Source organism: Thamnophis sirtalis, unplaced genomic scaffold (assembly GCF_051295495.1).
Source record: "Thamnophis sirtalis isolate CommonGarterSnake01/CBP01778 unplaced genomic scaffold, rThaSir2_p1.2 scaffold_1, whole genome shotgun sequence".
In the NCBI taxonomy this organism is placed as follows: domain Eukaryota; kingdom Metazoa; phylum Chordata; class Lepidosauria; order Squamata; family Natricidae; genus Thamnophis; species Thamnophis sirtalis.
This window is the reverse complement of record NW_028261381.1, coordinates 52,032,824-52,056,169: the sequence shown is the minus strand read 5'-3', so window position 1 is coordinate 52,056,169 and position 23,346 is coordinate 52,032,824. Positions and strand designations below refer to the sequence as shown.

The window sequence follows — 23,346 nt, the reverse complement described above, 5'->3', positions numbered from 1 at the left end:
CATGGCTTGTGCTGTGATTTACACTTCAAGATAATGCCAGTAAAAGTCAATGGTTTGATAATTTGTTTAATTAGAGTAAAATTGGAATTTGCTAAACTTCCTAAATTTCTAAATCCTAAACTCAGGATTCTGCGTGTTATTAATCACCCCTTCAGTTAGGTTAATAAAATTTGCTAGAAAAGGTGCTCCTTGATTTTTACTATCTAATACAGCTCTCCCCAATTATAACTTCATTAGACTAGCAAGAGGGCTGCCAAATAATAGATGAGAGATAGCTCAGTCCAAGGGGATATCACAGCACAATGTGATACACAATGTTAACATATCTCTCAGAACATGAGATGTCTCTCCAGTGATTAATTTAGTGATTTATTTAAAAGAAATATTCCTATCTTTCCCAGATGGGCTAAAAATACCATGAAAAATTTACTTTTTAAAAATTAACATTTGTGAATTGTTTCTGGATTTGATAAGTAAACTAAACATCTGTTCATAAAGGAATCACTAGAATGTTAAATTCCATGATCAGAGTCACAAATTCAAGTGTCAGGCACTAAAACCATTGCGTCAAACTCATGCCATGATGTCACATGACATTGTGACCTCTGCTAAATGGGGTGGGCGTGGCCAGCGCATGACACATCCGGGCCACTGAACTGCAGACTTGTTTTAATTCTGTAGTTTTAGCCTAGCGCCAACAGAGCATTGTCTGAAAAGAAGCAACTGAAAAGAACGTTAAAAATAAGTTTGAGACATTATAACAATGGCTAAACAGAAATCCCTCAGAGAATGTTCTTACCCTAAGCATAGTTGGGGTTTATGAAGACTGCTATTACTACCGGTAATAACAGTGCAATGGGTTTCCAGATAGATTAGAAAGATGTGAAAGAAATCTGAAAGGATTATTGCCATAAGATGACTTAACACAAATATATTAATCATCTTACGGCATGAAACTACAGAATTTGAGAATGTTTGGTTTAAATAAAAACGATGTATAAATAGTCCTCTTTTAGCAACTATTTGCAGTTACAACATTGAGGAAAAGAAAACTTTGCAAGCAATCATATCTGACCTTTTCAGGTCTGAAAAACAAAGGAAAGCTAAACTAGGATTGTATGCACAGTTGCGTTTTCAGTTAGCCATCACTTTGCTTAACAACCAAGTTGCCAGGCCCAACTATGATTACAAAATGGGGACTTTTTTTTTCTTATGCAATCGGCCCAATTCTTTGAGACTGCCCGGACTGGTCTCTACAGTTTTCTTGGCAAGATTTTTCAGAAGTGATTTGCCATTGCTTCCTTCTGAGGGCTGAGACAAAGTGACTGGCCCAAGGTCACCAAACTGATTTTGTGCCTAAGGCTGGACTAGAATTCAAGGTTCTCCCGGGTTTTAACCTGATGTCTTAACCACTATTTATTTATTGTATGCCATATCATATATGGACTAGCAATATATATTAACATTTCATCTAGATTAGTAACACTCAGTAAAATATAAATGTTAAAAAGATATGAGTTCATATACCAAAGTCTATCATCTAATCACTGGAACACAGCATCATTTATATTTTAAAAAATCAGATACTGGACCAATATATTGCAATAGCAATAGCAATTAGACTTATACACCGCTTCATAGGGCTTTCAGACCTCTCTAAGCGGTTTACAGAGTCAGCATATTGCCCCCAACAATCCAGGTCCTCATTTTACCCACTTCGGAAGGATGGAAGGCTGAGTCAACCTTGAGCCGGTGAGATTTGAACAGCCGAACTGCAGTCAGCTGAAGTAGCCTGTAGTGCTGCACTCTAACCACTGCGCCACCTCTCATCTTACAGCCGGTCACAATGTGATCTACAATTTAATGTGGAACCTCACAGTCACACTGAGGAGAGGATATAATTTACCATATTTTTCAGAGTATAAGACGCACCTTTCTCCCCTTAAAGTGTGGAAATGTTGGTGCGTCTTATACACTGAATGCAGTCATTTTTGGCTTCCCAAAGCCCTGCCTCTGCACCCAATTTTTGCAAAAAACGGGCCATTTTCACAAAACCGGAGGCTTTTTTGCCTTCCCTCAGCCCCCAGCAGCCCTCTGCAGGCTTCAGCAGGGCTGGGGCAAGATAAAAACGCCCCAAGGCAAAAACGGGGGCGTTTTTGCCTTGTCCCAGCCCTGCTGAAGCCTGCTGGGGGCTGAGAGAAGGCAAAAACTTTTTTTTCTTATTTACTGGTACCTCTTTGAAATCTTGGTCCGTCTTATACACCGGTGCGTCTTATAGTCCGAAAAATACGGTATACAGAGAGTCCTGGCAGAAGGCATGCGAGGTATGAATCCTATTCAGATTGTCCATTGCTGACAATGGTTGTTCAAAGCCTGGCACCTTTTTTGTGGGATCATTTATATGTCGTCCTATGAGTGGGTGTTCAACCACCTAGTTGGCTTTCCATTGGGAAGCATTGTTAGAAGTTGTTAGGCAGATCTTGTGCAAGTGCCAGTGGCGGCTTCCTCGATTTGAGTCTTCCTGCTGATAAATGAGGAAGACCACTATACCAAACTGGTTCTCAAATGAAGTTTATTGGTGGTTAAATGAAACTTTTGTAATCAGCCCTTGATACGCCTTGCAAAGGCCAATACCTCCAATTAAAACAAGCTTATGAATTCTGGATTTAAGAGGATATATGAATTCTGCTATTATGGCTCTACATAATAGGGTGCAATGAATCTCTCAACAATCCATAGTTACTAATAAAAGAGAATATATGAAGCTCAGGGTTCAACTATGAAACCTTTGGTTGTTTCCATGCAATCAAAAGAGAGCACCGAGGATTCCACAATGCACAATTAAAATTCCCAGCTTAGAATTATGTGTTATCTCAACCATTAATGCCACTTGGAATATTTTATTATATATAACAGGGATGCTTAGATCTGCCCAAGGGGTTGCCATGGAAACAGAGAAGGACCGACCCACAGTGCCTCTGCCAGCAGAAACAGAGCGAGCCCATGGCCCTCCAGAGTTCTGTTTTCACTGGCAGAGGGTTGCAGGAGGCCGTTGCAGATGAAAATGGAGCTCAGGAGCCCGTTTTTGCTGGCAATCCTTGGGCCACCACAGGCACACCCAATGCAAGTGACATCAAGCTGACCATGCCCCCTGGCCCTCCCGAGGTGAAACACAACCCTAATGTGGCCATCAATGAAATTGTGTGTGTGTGTGTGTACATACACACACACACACACACACATGTATATCTTGAGTATTAAGATTGAATTTGCAGAAATACTAAGGGCAGATTGGGGATTCTGTTGGGTGTACTGCCTGCCATGCTGTCCATTAGTCTCCCTCGCTGAACTGACAAGAGTGTAATGCAGTGGGGGGTTTCCAATTTTTTTACAACTTTGTTTACTCATGTGTGTACTCACGCTTGCAAGAACACCCGTGCGACACTTCTGCGCATGTGCAGCTTCTGTACAAGCACAGAAACGTCCAGGCAGGTGGGTGGAGCCTCCTGCCACTGCTACTACTGGTTGCCTGATACAGGGCGAACTGGGAGCAACCCATCGCTGGTGTAATGGTATGTAGGGATGATCTTGAGAGTCAAGGCAAAGAGATTTAGCCAAGGGAATGGTCAGATAAAAGGTAGCTGAGCCCAAAGCAAGAATGTGGGTGGGGCAAAAAGAATCCCTTCCTAGTTTGGGGGCTGTAAAGAGGATGGGAGGAAGGAGACAGAAGTACTTTCAGACTTGCAAGATTCTTTAATGTAGCTTTACAATAAAGTAGAATTCGCTTATTTGGTTGGGTTTCCTGTCTGGTGCACCTCATAAGGCTGACAATCTTGCAAGTCTTCTTTTCCCAAAGAGAGGAATTTTAGGAATGGCCTTTGATCCCCAGGGAGCCCTGCAATCTGCCAAGCATCCAGCAGCAGGGTTGTTGCAATAGCAGCAGCAGATAGAGGCACAGATGATCAACTTGCAGAATGTCACGACACAATTAATACAACAGCTGGGGCAGAATTTGCCTCAATTCACAGCAACACAATTTGTGACTCAGCCAATGTTCCTGTATGCCCATGGGAGCTTCGTAGAGAAATTCAGAGGGGACCAGCAATAATTCTGGACATTCAGTGTCAATGTATTATGTTTATGGGAGGCAAGCTAGTGGAGTTTTCTACTGAATGCACCAAAGTGACTTCTGCTAAGTTTGCTGAAGGAAGCAGCAGCTAAGTGGACCATACTGTTCAAACTGTACTTTAATTTTACCAAACATCATCATGTTGCTGCCTAGTTTATTGTTTTTATTTTATATCTTACAGCAGTAGCACTTAACTTCATAGAGCTTTTACAGCCCTTATTGCCCCCAACTATCTGGGTCCTCATTTTACCAACCTTGGAAGGATGGAAGGCTGAGTCAACCTTGAGCCTGGTGAGATTCGAACTGCCAAATTGCAAGTAGCCGGCATTCTAAAATCCAAATCTTATTGGATTTTATTTATATATTTTTATTCAAATTTTATTTTCAATGGGCTTTATTGTAAATTGCCTAGATAATTTCAGCTCTCGTACACTTTACAAAATAGAAATAAATAAATTAGGATCTGTTTATTCCTCTTTCCTAGTGACCATGCTTGAAATAGCTGGGAAGAAAGATAAGTACCGCTAGGAAGTGTAGAATGACAGATATTCAACAGCAAGCATTTTAAATCCTGATGCAGAGAAGCATATGGAATCAGTGCAAAATATTTACAATAATTAAGAAAAAGGTATTAAAATGTAATGGCTACCCATTAGTCTCCGAATCCGCTTCAAGGTGCTGGTCGCTACCTATAAAGCCCTACATGGCATCGGACCTGGGTACCTGAGAGACCGCCTCCTGCCGATTACCTCCCTCAGACCGATAAGATCTCACAGGTTAGGTCTCCTCCGGGTCCCTTCTGCCAGCCAATGTCGGCTGGCGACTCCCCGGGGGAGAGCCTTCTCTGTTGCAGCTCCAGCCCTCTGGAATGACCTCCCCGTGGAGATCCGGACCCTTACTACCCTCCTGGCCTTCCGCAAAGCCACCAAGTCCTGGCTGCTCCAGCAGGCCGGGGGGCTTGTGAAACACCCAGCCCCACGGAAATTGTGAATGTTGCGTCTTTTTTTTAAAGTGTTGTCTTGTCTATTTATCCCCCTTCCCTTGTCTGTTGTGAGCCACCCGGAGTCCTCCGGGAGTGGGCGGCATACAAGACAAATAAAATGAAAATGAAATGAATGTATTATTGTTAATCTCTAGAATTTGTTGTGACAGATTGGGAAATACATATTTTTATGTAGGTAAGTCACCAACTAGAAGAGGTGACTGAACCCAGTGGTGGGATTCAAATAATTTAACAACCGGTTCTATGCCCTAATGACCAGCTGGGTAGGCATGGCTTGGTGGTCATGTGACTGGATGGTCGTGGCCAACTCAACGTCACTCACGTTGATGGGCGCTTTCTCTTAGCTGTTAAAATGTAATAGTGTTAACTAGAAAAACAATTTCTGAAAGCGAGGACAATAAAGATTAGGCTAGAAACAACACCAGAATGTTTCCTTCCTGCCTTCCTTATAGGATTAGCCCTATAAAGTGGAAAAAAAACAAAATAAGATTTATTCCAACAACTGGTTCTCCAAACTGCTTAGAAAGTTAACAACCGGTTCTCCCGAATAGGTGCGAACTGGCTGAATCCCATCACTGACTGAACATTATTAACAGAAGACAGTTTGGAACAAATTGATATATACAGAATTGGATTTCTACAGTCGTTCTTTAATTCATTTACAAATAAGTCCACTAGTGCTTAAAAAGAGGCTATTGCTTATCCGCAGGATTCTATAGATATTCAGGAATAGTTGTGGCTGAATGTCAAATATGTATTTGGCTTCCCTTCCATCTTACATCTTACATGCATTCTGTGCAATGTAAAATTCAATAAACTGGCACCTACTTGGTCTTGAGAGCAAAAGAGGACAAAACTCGTAGATTTTCTTTATAAAATAAAACTCTCCTAGAAGCAAAAACAACTCCTAAAAGTAGTATTTCCTGGGATAGCAAGCTAAAATGTGAAAACAATGACACTGTCTAAACATTCTCTCTTATTGGATTAATACTGCTCTAAAGTTGACCTGCATGTTACCTAACGCTATTATACATACAATGAAATCTCTATTACATGGTCCCAGGATGCCTTTCCGCAGCACAGTCATGCAGGGTCACGTTGCACAATATTAACAATATTAGTTCAATATTTCTTAGAGACCTGCTCCTTAGATCTGAAGCCAACGCTATCCATTTACCGTACAAGAGGATTATTATCCCCAATAGGTCACAAACCTGAAAGGCCTGCCCTCTTCCACTCTGCCCCCATCTCCTCCGTCAGACAACCCTGATTTTGTTGTCGCTGCTGTTGAACCTATTTATTACAAGAAGTGGATCTTAACATTCTACCACATGAAAACCTCATCTAGTTACTTCTTAGGCTGGTGGCCAAGAGCAGAATGCTGCCCTCACTTCCTGTTATACAGACCCGATCCCCAACAACACATATTTTGTTCAGTGCTTACAGGTAGTCCTCTACTTATGACTGCCATGGGGACTGGAATTTCGGTCATACGTCATGATGGTCTTAGTCCCATGTGACCAGATCCAATTTTACAGACATTTTTATAACAGCTATTAAGTGAATCATGCGGTCGTAAATTTGGACCCATTCTCCCAAATGGGAGGGGTTTGGGGGGTTTTGCCGAAAACTAGTAAAAACCACTGCAAATTGTAGTCATGTGATTGCAAGGCGCTGCAACCGGTTGTAAGCCGGTTGCCAAGCACCTAAAATGTGGTCATGTGATCACAGGGGCGCAACAGTTTACAATGGCTGGACTTGTTTTATGGGTCCTAGAGTCCCTTTTCCAAGTCTATTGTAACCCCAAATGATTTAATTAAATCAAGGACTACCTGTATAGGAAATTCAGGCAAGTAAGTTCTTTCTTTCTTGATACCAGCTTTGTAAATGATAGGTTGGTTCTCAATATGACGATAGGCACTGCAGTTTTACTTCCACTGAGCCTTTCTGTTCTTATTCCTCTGGTGTTTTTCAAAGGGAATGCAGGCCCCAGGAAAAAGAGGCTAGAATTCTTACATTGAGTTGATGGTAGACCTAAAGAGAGAGCCAGGGTTTCCCAAAAGTGTGCTTCTATGTGAACAGAACTACTCAAGCTGGAAAAGAGGATTCGATCGGTGAAATCTCTAAGTGTTCTGCGTTATCTAATCTCAGAAGTTCCGGCGTTGAGGATTCTGTATTAGCTGCGAACTAAGAATGCTGTAAGAGGACACTGCCTACGTGTATATCCCGGTTAAGCTTCCACACTGAGGTTTCTAGGTTAGGGTCTAGGTAATGAGAAGATTTAACAAGTTTAAATATGGACTCATTTTCCCCCCTAGAATTTAAAAACACTGGTTGTGGTTCACACCGCATGCTCAACCTGGTACTTACTGAATTTTTCCACTTCCTGGGATCACGCAACATATGGAACCATGAACTGACCAATGCTCTGGGTTGCACATTTTGCTAAGCCTAACCACAGTTAAGACCCATCAAGCATACCATGTTGCGTGAATACGTGCACTGTGCCTTTACCTGACTTAGTTAAGCCTGCGGTGTGAAAACAGCACTACAAAGCACTTGTTAGAAAGTCCTTCCTAGTAGATAGTGGTCATAGGTAGCACCAATGCTATTTGGATATCTGAAGTTCATCCGTTGTGCAATTGTATTGACAAGTGATATTCAAGCAGACCTAGTGGAGGTTCAGAGCTCGGTTAAGTCATTTCTTGGGCAGCCCCCATTCATGACCTATTGTGAGATGCACTTATCATGATATTGGGCAAAGCATTACGCCGCTTCTTCCAGGAGCCCAGCTCCCGAGAGTACCTCCTGATCTGCCTAAACCAATGATGAGTCCGTGCCTTGTCCCCATCTCGAAATATGAAGGATTCCCGTCTTATCTCAAGCAGTTCAAATGTGTCATCGCAGTCGGGATCCACAGAGGCCACACAGTTGCTAAGTCTCAAGGGTTCCCTGAGCAAACTGAACTTCCCATTGTTTTTATCCCGAATAAGGATCAATACTGCATCTTTCACAGAGCCTGGCTCCCCTGGTTCGAAACTGGACTCAGATGCACGCCTTATGTTGACCATCAGGAGAACTTGCATCTTCTGGAACTTTAACGTCTTGCTGCCCTTTTTCACCCATTGTCCATCAGGTGGCTGGGCCAGCTGTAAGGGGCCTTCCATCACAAACCGTGTTTCTTCCCGCAGCCAGCCCATCGTTTTGAGAGCAGTTTCCCTCATTTCAATGTTGATCACCTCTCTGTTCTTCTTGCTGTCCTGGCGGAAGGAGCGCAAGGTCCACGAATTTCCTTCCTGCTTGGTTTTCATATTGATGTGTTCCAGGTGGGACTCGATGCGGCTTTTGGCCTCCAGCAGACTGCTGTAATCCGGGTGGTACTTCATAGTGGCCTTGATGATACGGCTCAGAAGAAGGGGATACTTGGTGACTCTCTGGAGTGGAGCTATGAGGAAGGACCTCAGATTCATGCGACGAAGGGCGGTGTTGTCATTCTGAGAAACATTGAGGAATATCCTGCAGACCATGGAAATGATTAAATCATAACTTTTTCATGCATACAAAACTGTAGGAAAACCTGGGGGTGGAGTTAAAAGAGGGACTAGCCTAGAATTCCTATGTAGTCACAAGTGGACTAAGTCCAACCCTCTTTCACCCTTATCTAACCCCCAGCAGGTGCTAACTGTTGGTTGAGAAGATTCCTGTGTATAGGCTTTTTAGCAATAAATCAGTTTAATTGGACCCTCACATGTGGACCTGGTCTTTTGTGCTGAACAAAAACATATTTATCTTTAGTGACCCAAGTGCCTTAACAATGCATTATGCTGGTGCTGGGTGGAACTGAATTATTTTTAGTCAGTAAGGAGCACCATACCAGAACGGTACCTGGTACTCCCAGCAGGCACCGGTACACCCGTATCGGGGCGTACTGGTCGTAACCCATCGCTGCATTACAGGTAGTCCTCAACTTACAACCATTTGTTTAGTGACCGTTCAAAGTTACAACAGCACTGAAATAAGTGACATGACTATTTTTCACACTTATGACCACTGCAGCATCCCCATGGTCATGTGATCAAAATTCAAACACTTGGCAACTGGCATGTATTTATGTTGGTTGCATTATCCAGGGGTCATGTGATCATGTCTTGTGATCTTCTGACAAGCAAAGTCAATGGGGAAGCCAGATTCACTTAACAACCTTATGACTAACTTAACTACTGAAGTAATTCACTTAACAACTGTGGCAAAAAGGTCATAAAATGAAATAAAACTCAGTAAACAACTGTCTTTCTTAGCAAAAACAAAATTGTGGTCATAGGTTGAAGACTACCTGTTCACAAACTTAGCTCTCTTAGTGACTCAGGGAGACCAATAGGTGAGTAAAGCCATTTCATTATTCCAGTTGTCAACATGTCTCTGTTAGTATAAGCTCAGAAATATCTGTTTCTCTGGAAAAACTCATCAACTTATCCATCCCCAAAGCACAATTGTTTCCTTGAACCTCCTGCCTAGTTAAAATTTGGGACCATCCTCACCTGAGTAACTCTTTTTCCTTTTCCAATGCATTGAGCATGTTCACAGAGGATGGCTGCTGGAGACAATATGTCTGGAATGCAGGCAGCATGTTCACAAACTCCAGGAATATTTCACCAATGCACACTGTCATGAGATCATCATCACCCTGTCAACATACAAGAGGAAGGAGAGAAACAGAAATACAGAAGAATAAACAATTAATGGGGAGAAGACGGCATGTTGAGTTGATTATTCTCCTCCCAATTTGTTTTTCTGATCATTTTCACTTTCCATTAATTGGCAATATTAGTTAGAAAAAGATGCTTAAGGAAGGTGACTCCCCAAAAGGCAGAGAAACTAAGGCTTACATGAATGAACTAAAAGCAGGTGAATCAGCATGCCACACTGGTAATAAAAACAAAATGGCAGTGTCTGTGGATATTCTGATACAGCATTAAAAATCCAGCACTGTTAAGAATGTTCTGAAATTGACAAAATAGGAAATCTAAATACTGTAAATTAGTTCAAGCAGGAACTAAAAGATGCATAGGGATAAGTCAGCTAAGATGATCTAATTTGGTTTAAACAACTAAATGAAACTCTTCTCAAATTGCAGAGGTTGCCTAGAGTGCTAGCAAAGCTTATTATGTTACTCTGAAATATAAACTTGATATTCATTACTGGAAAAAGATATTACAGAGATTAGACTTGATTTGGCTGATATATAGGATTGTAACAGGAGACATATTTGAGGATTAAAGGAAGTGGAGACATTTTAGAAAGGACCAGTTCTGTTGGATATCTCAAAATTTAATGACCACCTGTTGGATTTAAAGACTTCAATAATAAGATCTGAATGTGGTTTACAATACAGTTACAATGTTCTAAAGCAGGTGACCATACAGTTCTTTGGTATAGATATGGTAAATTGAAAACTTCTAAACATGGAATGAGAAAATGGGAATTCACGAAGGCAGACGGGCTCATTCATAAGTTTAAACTTCTTAGACATTCAAAACCATTCCTTGCCTTACCATTCACCAGCTGAAGCAAATGTGCATCATTTTTGTACATTGGGATCAGGGACATGCAGTCAGGGGAGGCGGGGCCTCACCAGTGTCATGAGGAAAAGAAAAGAAAAATTAAAAGGAAAAAGGCTAAGGTAGTTGCTGCCAGAGTCACAGTGGATGACTCTGTGCTTAGTGCTAACTGCAGGGGGAGGCGAGAGAACTACGGGCCTCCTTTGCATAAGGAATTTTTTGCCTTTTAACCCTTGTTCAGAGTTAAGCAAGGGTTAGAAGGCAAAAAATCCCTTATGCAAAGGAGGCACATGGTTCTCTGCCTCCTGATCTGGCAGCAGCAACTCTTGCCTAAGTTGCCCTTTTATTTTTACATTTTTTACATTTTCATCATGGTGGGCGGACAAGAGGAGAGTTGAAATCCTCTGTGACACAGCTGGAAAAGGTATGTAGGTCAGACGGAGGGAGGGGGGGAATTCAAAATTATTGTAATTTGTGATTTTTTATTATGAGTAATTTGTGTGTGTGTGCATGCGTGTGTTTCTTTCTTCACTTCACTCAAACAAACTCTCAATTTGAGAGCGAGTTTGTTTGAGAAGAGAGGGGCAGCCCTCTTCCCCCCCACTGGGAGCCCCGTTCTGCTCCCCTCTCCCTTTCCTCCTCCTCCTCTCCCGTTTCTTTGCCGGCTGCCGCCTCGACCCCTGCCTCCTCCGTCCCGCCGCTGAGTCCGACAGGCCTGTTGAACACAGTGGCAGGGACGGAGGAGGTGGGGAGGTGAGGCGGCAGGCGGTGGCCGTGATGGCTCCTGGCGGAGAGACGTGCACCGACCTGGAGCAGGAGTTCGGGCAGGCAGGGCCGGTGCAGCAGGCGGTGGCCGTGACGGCGCCCGGCGGAGAGACCTGCACTGGGCTGGGCTTCATCAGCTTCTCCCTGCCGGAGGACGCGCAGCGAGCCCTGAGCAAGATCCGCATCTTCGGCAGCCGCTTGGTCAGCCTGGCGCTGGCGCGGCCCAAGAAGAAGTGGAGGGCGGCAGGAGAAGGCGGCGGTGGCGAAGAGGTCCCCCGGGAAGCGCCGGAGCCCCCCAAGGCCAGGGGGCCCCCAAGAACGCCCGGCCGGGAGAAGCTGACGAAGCCCAGCCCAGTGCACGTCTCTCTGCCGGGCGCCATCATGGCCACCACCCGCCGCCTCGCCCCCCCCGCCTCCTCCGTCCCCGTCGCTATGTTCAGCAGGCATCTCGCGTTTATGGCGGACATAAATGCGAGACGCCTGTCAGACACAGCGGCGGGAACGTTGCTTCTCTCCGCTGCCGCACTCTTGCCTCACCAACCATAATCCTCACCGCACGTCACTGATTGGGATCTCCTTTTATTGTGATAAAGGTTATGATCCAATGGGTAGAGATCCTATCACTAGGACATAAGAATTCATAAGCACCAAAAGTAAACATCTGTAGTTGCAATTTTTTTCCCCTGCAAAAATTGAGGATACTTACAGAATTCTGGGTAGGTTCACTAAGAAGCAGTTAACTACTCATTAAATATATTGGGGTTGATTTACAAATAAAAATGCACCGGACTGCAGTCCAAATCATGCAAAAGCCAATTTAAATGAACCACCTTTGATCTATGGTGACCTGTGACCACTGAGTCTATTCAAATAAGTGGACATTAGAATCGTGCAACGCATTGACAAGGACACCTTGCAAAATGCAGAAGCACGGATTGATCACCCCACCTTGAAGTATTAAAGCAGCCACATCTTCTAGAAGGGTTGCCATAGCTATTTCAAGTGTTTTTCATTCCAGTTTCGGCATATGTGGACACACATGGGCAATACTTATAGGGGGCGGGAGGAATCACAAGCAAAGCAAAATGACTGTAATTGCAAATGCCTGCAGAGACGAGGGAACCTTTGAGGACAATCCTTTTCTCATTACTAAAAATACATACAACTTCCTAATATATACCAGACTTTTGGGCTATCTCATCCAGCACTGCCCAGTTATAAGATTTCTCAGGATCTTTTTCCAGCTTAACCTGGAGTTATCAGGAATCAAACAAGTATAAAATTTGGCTATAGCCTGAACTATGCCCCACTCCCCGGCTCTCTCTCTGACCATCTGTCTATCTGGATCAGTACTATTTGTTCCAGAAGACGAAGAACCTGTGGTCCTTCAGCTGTTGATGAACTACAGCTCCCATGATCCCTCATGATTAGCCATGATAATTGTTTGGCCGAGGCTTATAGTTTAACAGTGTTTGAAGGCTTGCAAGTTCCTTACCCTACCCAATTCAATTTGGCCAGCAATTCTCCCAATTTTGTAGAGAGGCCATCTGTTGCTTAAAAATTAAAGCAGAGATTTGTATGCCTGGGACCTAAGCTAACCCTATCTGTATGAGGGGAAAAATGCAACAACTGGGTACTAGTATTAAATGAAAGCTCTTTCCCAAAGTGCTTACCAGTCTTAAAATAATCACCTCTGTTTGAACCGACTTTTGAGGTTAACCAAGAAGGCTGACATAATTAATATTTTTTTTAAAAAAATGCCTTTCCAATCCATTATAAATAACCTTGAATGCCTTCAGGAAAGACGGACAATCTGTAGTGGGTTTGAATAATACTTAAGAAATCAACCCACCCTAATGTTCATTAATTCATTAACTGTTGGCAAAGCTAAGGTTCTTTTAATTATTCACTCAGAGGCAAATCTATCCCAGTTGGATGGTGCTGAGAAAATGAATTTCTGTAGGAAATTACAGGTAGTCCTCCACTTATGACTACGGTTAGGACCAGAATTTCTGTTGTTAAGGTGTTTGTTAAGTGAGTCATGTCTAATTTTATGGCATTTTTTGCTGCAATTATTAGCTGAATCACTGCAATTGTTAAGGGAACCATTCAGTTATTAGCTGAATCTGGCTTCACCCATTGACTTTGTCAGAATCTGGCTGGGCGATCACATGACTTTGGGGCTCTGCAACTATTATAAATCTCCTAGATAATAGATAAATAAATACCTACATAAATACATACATACATATATACATATCATATTTTTTGGAGTATAAGACGCACCAGAGCATAAGACACACCAAGATTTTGAAAAGGTAATTTTAAAAAAAGGTTTTGTGAAAAACGGGGCATGCAAAGAGTTTGGGAGGCCTGCAAAGTGCTGCTGAGGGCCAGGGAGGACAAAAACACAACCCGGGGGTGGGAGGTGAAAAACAGGCCCATTTTTCACAAAACTGGGACATGCAGAGGGTTTGGGAGGCCTGTAGAGTGTTCCTGGGGGCTGGGAAGGGCAAAAAACAGGTTTGTTTTTTACGAAAATGGGCCCATTTTTCACAAAAAAGGGGATGTGCAGAGGGTTTGGGAGGCCTGCAGAGAGCTCCTGTGGGCTGGGGAGGGCAAAAACACTTGTTTTTGTGAAATATTGGTCCATTTTAATTAATTTTTGCCCTCCCCAGCCCCCAGAAGCACTCTACAGGCCTCCCAAACCCTCTGCGCGTCCGTTTTTGCAAAAACAGGATGCATGGGGCAGGGTTTCGGAAGAACAAAAATGGCTGTATTCAGTGTATAAGACACCCAGATTTTTCACCCTCTTTTTTTGGGGAAAAGGTGCGTCTTATATTCCAAAAATACAATACACACAGACACACAGACACACAGACACACACACACACACACACACACACCATTCGCCGAGCACCCAAATTTTGATCAATTGATGCTGCTTCTAAGAGTGAGGTGAGGGACAGTTGTGAATCAACTTTATCAATGCTGAGAATCAGTCACTAAACAAATGGTTGTAAGTTGAAAACTATTTCATATGGTTTTCATTCCTTTCAGAGGCAATAATGAACTACAAAATATAAACAGGCAGTGGTCTTTACATTATGTTAGCTTTTTTAAGAAGCTATCACAACTTGTTAACATCGTTTTCCTTAAGCCAAAAGAAATATGCTCATATTGGTAACCGATGGCAGATGTCACAGTACAATAGGTTTATTGAAGTTTGGGAAATTAAGGTGCACTTCATAGGGAAAAACAGATGCTCAATTAACTAAATTGAGAACCGATGAAGCATATTTCACGTGCCTCTTCTATGGATTCAAGATAGATGAGCAGAAAGGATTCTGGGATACATCTGTTGCAGTAACACATTTGGAAGACATCTTCCCAGAATTCTGAAGTTCTCAATACATCGGATGTCAACAAGATGATAAATAGAATAAGAGAGTTGGAAGGAACCTTGGAGGTCTTCTAGTCCAACCCCCTGCTTAGGCAAGAAACCCTATAGTCTTTCGGACAAATGGTTATCCAATCTCTTAAAAACTTCCAGTGTTGGAGCATTCACAACTTCTGGAGGCAAGCTGTTCCACTGATTAATTGTTCTGTCAGGAAATTTCTCCTCAGTTCTAAGTTGCTTCTCTCCTTGATTAGTTTCCACCCATTGCTTCTTGTTCTACCCTCAGGTGCCTTGGAGAATAGTTTGACTCCCACTTCTTTGTGGCAACCCCTGAGATATTGGAACACTGCTATCATGTCACTCCTAGTCCTTCTTTCTATTAAACTGGACATACCCAGTTCCTACTATTTTTCATATGTTTTAGCCTCCAATTCCCTAACTATCTTTATTGCTCTTCTCTGCACTCTTTCTAGTGTCTCAACATCTTTTTTACATCATGGCAACCAAAACTATATGCAGTATTCCAAGTGTGGCCTTACCAAGGCATTATAAAGTGGTATTAACATTTCACGTGAAGCAGCTTTGGACATAGTAATTCTTAAATGAGTGCCATTAAGTAGCATGCTTCAGAAACAAATACTGCAAGAGATAATTTAACTGTTGCAAATGGGAAGGGAATTGTGATTTGAAGTCACACACACTACCTGCTCAATAGCCTGATCGATTTCTTCTTGAAGATACTCCAGAAAGTTTTCATTGAGGTCAATTAGCTCTTGGATATTGCTAAAAACCACCAACAGCTGTTCTTGTGTTAGGAGGCCAGCTGCTTGCATGGGGAGATAGAATTCCTCCTTGATGATGCGTAGGTCTTCCCCATAGCTAGCTTCAGTGTTGACAAATTCCAACACTGATTCTTTCCGTTCTGTCCTGCACTTCAGACACTTCTCACAGAGAATGGCCTGTTTCCTGTTTTGATTCTGGACATCTGTTTCCAATGGAAAATCTCTGCCACCACAGTCAGTGCAAGGTTGATGGGCTTCCCATGCCTGTAGAGATGTTAATGTTTCTGATGCCCGGTTCCTCCACTTCCTACTCAACACCTGGCTGATACCACTATCAGCTCGTTCCATCTTGGATGACCTAATCCTTGGCACCCCTCCAATAGTGGTGTCAGCATTGTCTCTCTCCTCATTCCCACCAGCAATTCCACTATCTGCGCTGAGACTGCTGACATTGCTCCAGCGGTGTTTGGAACGAAAGGAGCTGCTCAGGACATGGTGATTCTCATCAACATTGGTTCCATAGTTGACAGTGGCTTTAGTCAGTGCTGGACCTGAGCAGAGAAGCAAAAAGAATGGACATCACTATCTAGCAATAAAAAGGTTCATGATGCAGCATTATTTTCACTGGAATCTTGTAAATCACCTGACTAATTCTGCTCAGAAACTAAGCAAAATTAGACCAGCTTACTACTTTGGTGGGAACATCATCAAGAAATTTTAAGACTGTAAGATAAATTAGAAAGGTGGAAACAATTTTCAAAAGAAGGAAGTGATATGAGACTAAGAAAAAAATTGCAAAGATGTGTCCATGAATTCACCAGGAGTCAAGTTCAACCTGAGAGTATCTCTATTGTTACTATTAAGTAGAAGAAAATATATTTTTGTCATGTTATCTATAGCTAATGTCAGCCACTCTCTCAATGAGCAGGCCCCAACCTTGTGGGTACCAGGGACTGATTCTGTGGAGAGAGGTTTTTCCGCCGACTGGGGTGTGTGTGGTTTCACGTGCTGCCTGAATCCCATTGATTGGTCTTCACTTGTTTGTGCAGCCCAGTTTCTACCATGTCACAAACCGGTGCTTGTCCATGGACTGCAGGTTGGGGACCCCTGTTCTAAACCAACACCATTTCTTTAGAAAATTAAATGAACTATGAAAGTTGGGCAAGAGAATCAGCCATTATTAAAGTAAATACACTCCAGTAGTTATGTGACTTGCTAAAAGGATTATCAATATTTGTAGCTAAGAAACTTAACACAACAAAAACCTTCATGACACTCCTAGTAGATAAGCATCCATGGTTGGACAGTCATACAATGCTTGGTGGATATCAAATTCTATTACTTTTGCAATCAAAAAGTACATTCCGATTCTAAACACCTCTGTTTTTAATTTGACCACTAAGAAAGAAAACTCTCATTTGCTGCATGACTCATCTTTGAAAGAATTTTCCTCTTCCTTATCCTAGTAAGTAGACTCCTCATTTGCTCCAGGTGCTCCTGTAGAACCAGTTGTTTCAGGTTTGTCTCTTGTTCTATATAAGATTAAATGCTAGACACCCGTGGTGAAATTCAGATTTTTTTTACTACCGATTCTGTGGGTGTGGCTTGGTGGGCGTGGCTTGGTGGGCATGGCAGGGAAGGATACTGAAAAATCTCCATTCCCACCCCACTCTGGGGCCAGCCAGAGGTGGCATTTACCAGTTCTCCGAACTACTCAAATTTTCCGTTACCGGTTCTCCAAAACCTGTCAGAACCGGATGGATTTCACCCCTGCTAGACACAGTGATGGCATTATCTTCTCTTTCTAATTACTAGACTAGGAGCAACTCCAGAACATGGCTAGTCGAAATGTGCAAAATTTCTGCTCGAGTTAGAGCAGAGGTCTTCAAACTTGGCAACTTTAAAACAGTCTGGTTGCGGGATTCTGGGAGTTGAAGACCACACGCCTTAAAAGTTGCCAAGTTTGGACACCCCTGATCTAGAGGTTTGTTACAAAGGGCAAGGAGTAGTGCCAAGTCAATTGCATCTATGTTTTTTTGCCTCTTGTAGACCTCTACAGCAAAGGTCAGTAATGCAACATTCTAAATGATGTGTGTGAAGCCATGAAATTAAATCTAAAACCATTTCAATCATTTAATGGTGAAACATTTCATGAAATCACAAAACTTCTGTGTTCTTGCCCTCATGACAGATGAGCTCAGCATCTGGTGACAGATGGACAACAGTGCAGAAATGATTTGACATTGCCTTTTTCAGATGGTTTCTTCAATTCCCAAGTTAGGTTACAACTCTAGGTTCCAGTGGTTTCCAGCCCAAATATTAATCAAGTGCTCACGAATAGTTCTTTATCTTTGAAAACTATTATAGAAATAGCAATAGCACTTAGACTTATATACCGCTTCATAGGATCTCTAAGCAGTTTACAGAGTCAGCATATTGCCCCCAACAGTCTTGGTCCTCATTTTATTCACCTCGGAAGGATGGAAGGCTGAGTCAACCTTGAGCCAGTCAGGATCGAACTCCTGGAGTGAGCAGTGAATTAGCCTGAAGTACTGCATTCTAACCACTGCACCACCATGGCTCTTGTTATGTTTTCAAGATCAACCAAAGTCAACTACATGCTGCCATCTAGGCACGACAACCGTTATAAAAAAAGGAGTAAAAGATTAGATTTACTGGATTCTCTCTCTTGCCGGCGCTTCTGGGCATGGTGTCGGGCCGCTGCAGCTATCTTCAACTCCAGTTGTTTCCTCTTTACAGCATCTGTTGGCATTGGATCACTGAAATGAGGCCGTAGTCTACACTCCCGCTCAACTTTGGTGCAGACCGGGGTTTCGTAGGAGATGCCCGAACTCGATCTGCGGCAATTTGAGGTGGCGCTCTGGAAGGTAAAGAAGTTGAGTCAGAAGAAAGCTTTACACAGGATAGCCAATTACACTTTAGCAGGGATTCTCAGAGCAAGTTAATATTTGCCAAATTCACCGAACACGAGTCTGCCCCTTATATATGGATGATTTCAACGTTGTAATGTGGTCACAAAAGGAGAAGAGTTTGCATCACAATATTGCAATGCATATTTCTTCATTTGCTCCTCAATGCCCAGGTAGCAGCAGTGTCCATGATCACATCAAAGTGATGATATCTGTATCAAAATGCTCAAAAGAGATCAGTTAGTACTTAGTTAGTACTTAGAACATAGAATAGAGCTGGAAGAGACCTCAGAGGTCTTCAGGTCCAACCTCTTGCTCAATCAGGAGACCCTATACCAGTGATGGCTAACCTTTTTGTCGTCATGTACTGAAAGCGTGTGCACACACCTACAATATAATGCATGCACCCCCCTGCCTCCTGCACATGTGTACAAACCCCCCGCATGTGCCCCACCCCCAGCACTCTCCCCGCATATGCACAGCAGAGGCCCGAAGACCAGATGACTGGCGGGAGACGGGCGTGCATGCACGGTGGAACTGGGCTGGGGCGCCAACTGGCATGCCCGCAGAGAGGGCTCTGCATGCCACCTGTGGCACACGTGCCATGGGTTCACCATCATGGCCAGGGGTGGGTTCCGGCAGCCACTACTGCCGGTTTGCTCATGTGCGCGCTTCACATGTGCATGCTTGAGGTACACTACACGCACGTGCACAGTGCAATTAAAATTGTTCTGTGCATGCGCAGAACTGAAAAACAAGATGACAACGCCGGGGCCTGGGGAACCAGGCCACCAAACCACTACTGGTTTGGCTGAACCAGTCCAAACCGGTAGGACCCACCACTGATCATGGCCCTATACCCTTTCAGATGAATGGCTATCCAGTCTCTCTTTGAAAGCCTCCAGTGATGGAGCACCCACAACCTCTGACAGCAAGTTGTTCCATCGGTTGATTGCTCTCACAGTTTGGAAATTTCTCCTTAGTTCTAGGTTGCTTCTCTCCTTGGTTAGTTTCCAACCATTGTTTCTTGTCTTACCTTTTGGTGCTCTGGAAAATAGTTTGCATCACAGAGTCTAAGGCAAGTGTCTAAATTACTCCATTCAAATCATGATGCATCCATTATCATTTGTGACCTGTTGCCCAAGCCAAGTAACTCACTGTGGATTGATGACAGTCTTCCACAAAAGTGTGATTTGCTTTCTGAACTTCACAGGATTTGGGGGAAGGGAGATCAAGGGTAGTTTCAGCAGTGCAGCTGTGAGAAAAGGGACAGAATCCAATTAATACCATTCACAAAGTAGAGAACAAAATACTCAGTTGGAAATATATAACTGATTTACATTTAACTAATTAACTAATTAACTGTGCCAGGGAACAAATAGTTGTATTCAAAATGTAAATTCATTTGTACTGACTGAGGAAACAGTGAATGCTTTATCTCTCCCTCCTGTACAGGTTATTTAAACAAGTTACCTCTGGTGATATTACTAATTGAAATTATGGTAATTTGAAAAAGGTAAGCTCCTTAAGATAGAATGGTAACAAACTAGCTCATATTCTCTTCCTTTGCTACTCTCGGATATTTTATTTATCCTGAGAAAGAAGAAACACTTCCCTTCCATCATTACAAAGTGCTCCCTAAATCATGGAGATGTCATATAATTCCTCATCCATAAATTATGAGCAAATAGTTACCAATACCCAAGGCATGGAAGACTAAGGGTAAGAGAGAGGAACCCCTCAGATTAGAACTGTAGAAATAATAGGAACACTTAATAAATATTCAGTTTTTACATTACATTTAGATTTTTTTAATTTTAATTTAAAAAAAAACTCAGGGCAGCAAGTTTATCTAATATTTGTTCCTCCAGCCTGGGTTCAGGAGAACCTGTAGGTTATGGCCAGTTCAGAGAACGTCCAAATCCCACCCCTGGCTGGCCCCGTCCCACCCACCCTGCCCCTGCCACCCCACCATGCCCCTTCTAGGAGTCTCGTTTTAGATTCAAGATAAGTGCAGGCCCGTATGGAGGCTCGGAGAGGAGGAAAAATGGCCTCCCAGAGGGCCTCTAGAGCCCAGTGAAGGAAGTTTTCGCTCTCCCAGGGGCTCGAGGAAAGCCTCTGGAGCCTGGGGAAGATGAAAATACCCCCCCCCCCCCGTGGTACAGGAGGCAGACTAGGCCACACCCACCATGGCTACCCAGCAACCGAGCAGAGAACCTGTTGCTGAAATTTTTGAAGCCACCCGACTAGAATTCACATTTCCCTGCTTTCTAGCCTGGGACCTTAACTTCTACACTGAACTGGCTCAATTCATATTTATTATTTCAATAAATATTGAAGAGCCTTTCCAGATGTTAGAAGTGTATCCTTCACTGACTTATTAAAAGGATTCAGATACATCATTCCTTTTTGCAAACATATTTGGAATAAGAGAGAAAAAAATTAAAATACAGTATTTTTTATTCCATGTCAAATAGCTACTGGTAGAACAATGCCCTCTATTTATTTCTATAGAATATTTTAATAATTTTCATGCAGATCTTCACACACTGAGTATTCAATGTACCCTAAAATATTGCCAACACTAAATCATATATGCGTAGTTTTCGACTTACAACCACAACCGAGTCCAAAATTTCTGTTCCTAAGCAAGACAGTTAAGTGATTTTGAAACCTTTTTTTGCCACAGTTGTTAGGTGAATCTGGCTTCCTCCATTGACTTTGCTTGTCAGAAGCCAGCTCGGAAGGTTACAAATGGTGATCACATGACCCTGGGACAATGCAACTGTCATAAATAAATGCCAGGCATAGGAATGTTGATCATGTGACCCTTGGGGATGCTGCAATGGTTGTTAGTTTTAAAACTGATCATAAATCACTCTTTTCAATGCAGTTGTAACTTTGGATGGTCACTAAACAAATGATTGTAAGGCAAGGACTATCTGTAGGTTTTTTAAAAAAGGTTTAATGGAAGTCAAGAATCCTGTCAGCCTCTGTTTTGCTGTTTGCTTTTCGGCTGCCATTGAAACGGGGAAGGAGGGCACGGTATTTGGGTGTGGGAAATAATCTGTACAGGAGGATTGTTAATTGGGAGTTGTTCTCACCATCTACTGTGCATGTGGCAAGGAGAGGAGTTTCCCGCCAAGGCCAACTGTCCGGCATACCAACCTGATGATGATTTTTGAAGATGTCTCCCACCTGACAGCTGTGGAGATATTGGATTGGACTATGGACTGGGGTTACCAAGGAGAGGGGAATGGGTCATGTATTGATATCTAATGCTTGCGCGCGCTTTTGCTCAAATCCAGCTTTGCTTAGCTTCTATTTACTTATAATCAGTAAAAGTACTCTTAATTCTGCAAAATGGAGTTGAGTGGTTTCTTTCTTGGTTATTAAGTGAAGCAGCCCTGACAGATCCACTGCAAAGAATGCTTATTTTATTTAGAGAAGATCCATAAAAGCCGGAGATACTATTATTGTGCTAGAATTGCACAAAATAAAGCAATGTTAAAGCAATCCACACAAAGTAGAAAAACACACCATATTCTTTCTAATTTTATAACTTAGTATATAAAATATTTTAAAATCCTTATATAGAATCATAGTTCTGGAAAGGTCCTTGGAGGTCTTCTGGTCCAACCTCCTGTCCAAAGTAATAGTCCTTATATCATCCTGCACAAATGGATGTCCAATCTTTCCTTGAAAACCTTCAGTGATGGAGCACCGAGAACTCCAGGAGACAAGCTGTTCCATTGATTAATTTAAATTAATATATGCATAGATATGTATGCAAGTCATTTGGGGACTGCTGGGAGCAGATATGGGTGTTTTTAAAACGACCTAAATCATTAATTGTGACTCAGATCTTTTTTTCATTTCAAAGGATCTAAAACAGACTCGTGTCCATATCACTACTATTTTTGAAAGCATTTTGCATAAAACTTATAATATCAGGGGATTACCTCCAACATGCATGCAGAAGAGTAGAGTCAAAAACACATCAATCTTGAAAAGTAAAAATCTTCACAAAACAAGGAAGTCAAAACATGTGGCATATATTTGCCCCTATTAGCTGAATCTGGCACATAAAATGCTCATGGAAATCTGCTTAGCCTTTCAATAAAATAAATCAATTGGATTTGGAAGAAAAATCTCTTTTATACATCTTAATTGCTGAGAAAGCACACCTATGAGGGAGTGTTTCTTGATATAATAAAAGCATCTGCACTTTCAAATTGCAGACATAATCTCCAGTTGTGCCTAGAAATAAGCTGGCTGCCAATGAAGTCATCTAGGATTTAGGATTAGGATTTATTTCATTTATATGCCGCCCTTTTCCCCGAAGGGGACTCAGGGCGGCTCACAACTCAGTCAAGGGAAAGGAGGTACAAACAGGGGATAAAAGACAAACAAACAATACACAATTTAAAAACACACAACAACCATACCATTTGAGAAGGGGGGGCGGAAACTCTTTAGCCCCAGGCCTGCCAGAATAGCCAGGTTTTAAGGGCTTTGTGGAAGGCCTGGAGGGTGGTGAGGGTTCGAATCTCCACGGGGAGTTTGTTCCAGAGGGTCGGAGCAGCCACAGAGAAGGCTCTCCTCCGGGTAGTCGCCAGTCGGCATTGGCCGGCAGATGGAATTCGGAGGAGGCCTAATCTGTGGGATCTAATCGGTCTATTGGAGGTAATTGGCAGCAGGCGGTCTCTCAAGTACCCAGGTCCAATACCATGAAGGGCTTTATAAGTGACGACTAGCGCCTTGAAGCGTATCCGAAGA

General features: G+C 42.7%; 1 protein-coding gene across 1 annotated transcript in view; it reads right to left on the bottom strand.

Annotated features, from left to right (window-relative positions):
• Positions 1-5,761: 5,761 nt before the first annotated feature.
• LOC106553648 (uncharacterized) overlaps positions 5,762-23,346 on the bottom strand; it is a 105,065-nt gene continuing 87,480 nt past the window's right edge. Inside the window, exons 3-7 of the mRNA XM_087711860.1 lie at positions 19,726-19,822; positions 18,314-18,518; positions 15,560-16,188; positions 9,671-9,816; positions 5,762-8,648 (exon numbers count right to left, since the gene is read on the bottom strand). Coding sequence (XP_087567986.1) covers positions 7,853-8,648; positions 9,671-9,816; positions 15,560-16,188; positions 18,314-18,518; positions 19,726-19,822 — 1,873 coding nt within the window. The 3' untranslated portion in view covers positions 5,762-7,852. The remainder of the gene's footprint in view (positions 8,649-9,670; positions 9,817-15,559; positions 16,189-18,313; positions 18,519-19,725; positions 19,823-23,346) is intronic.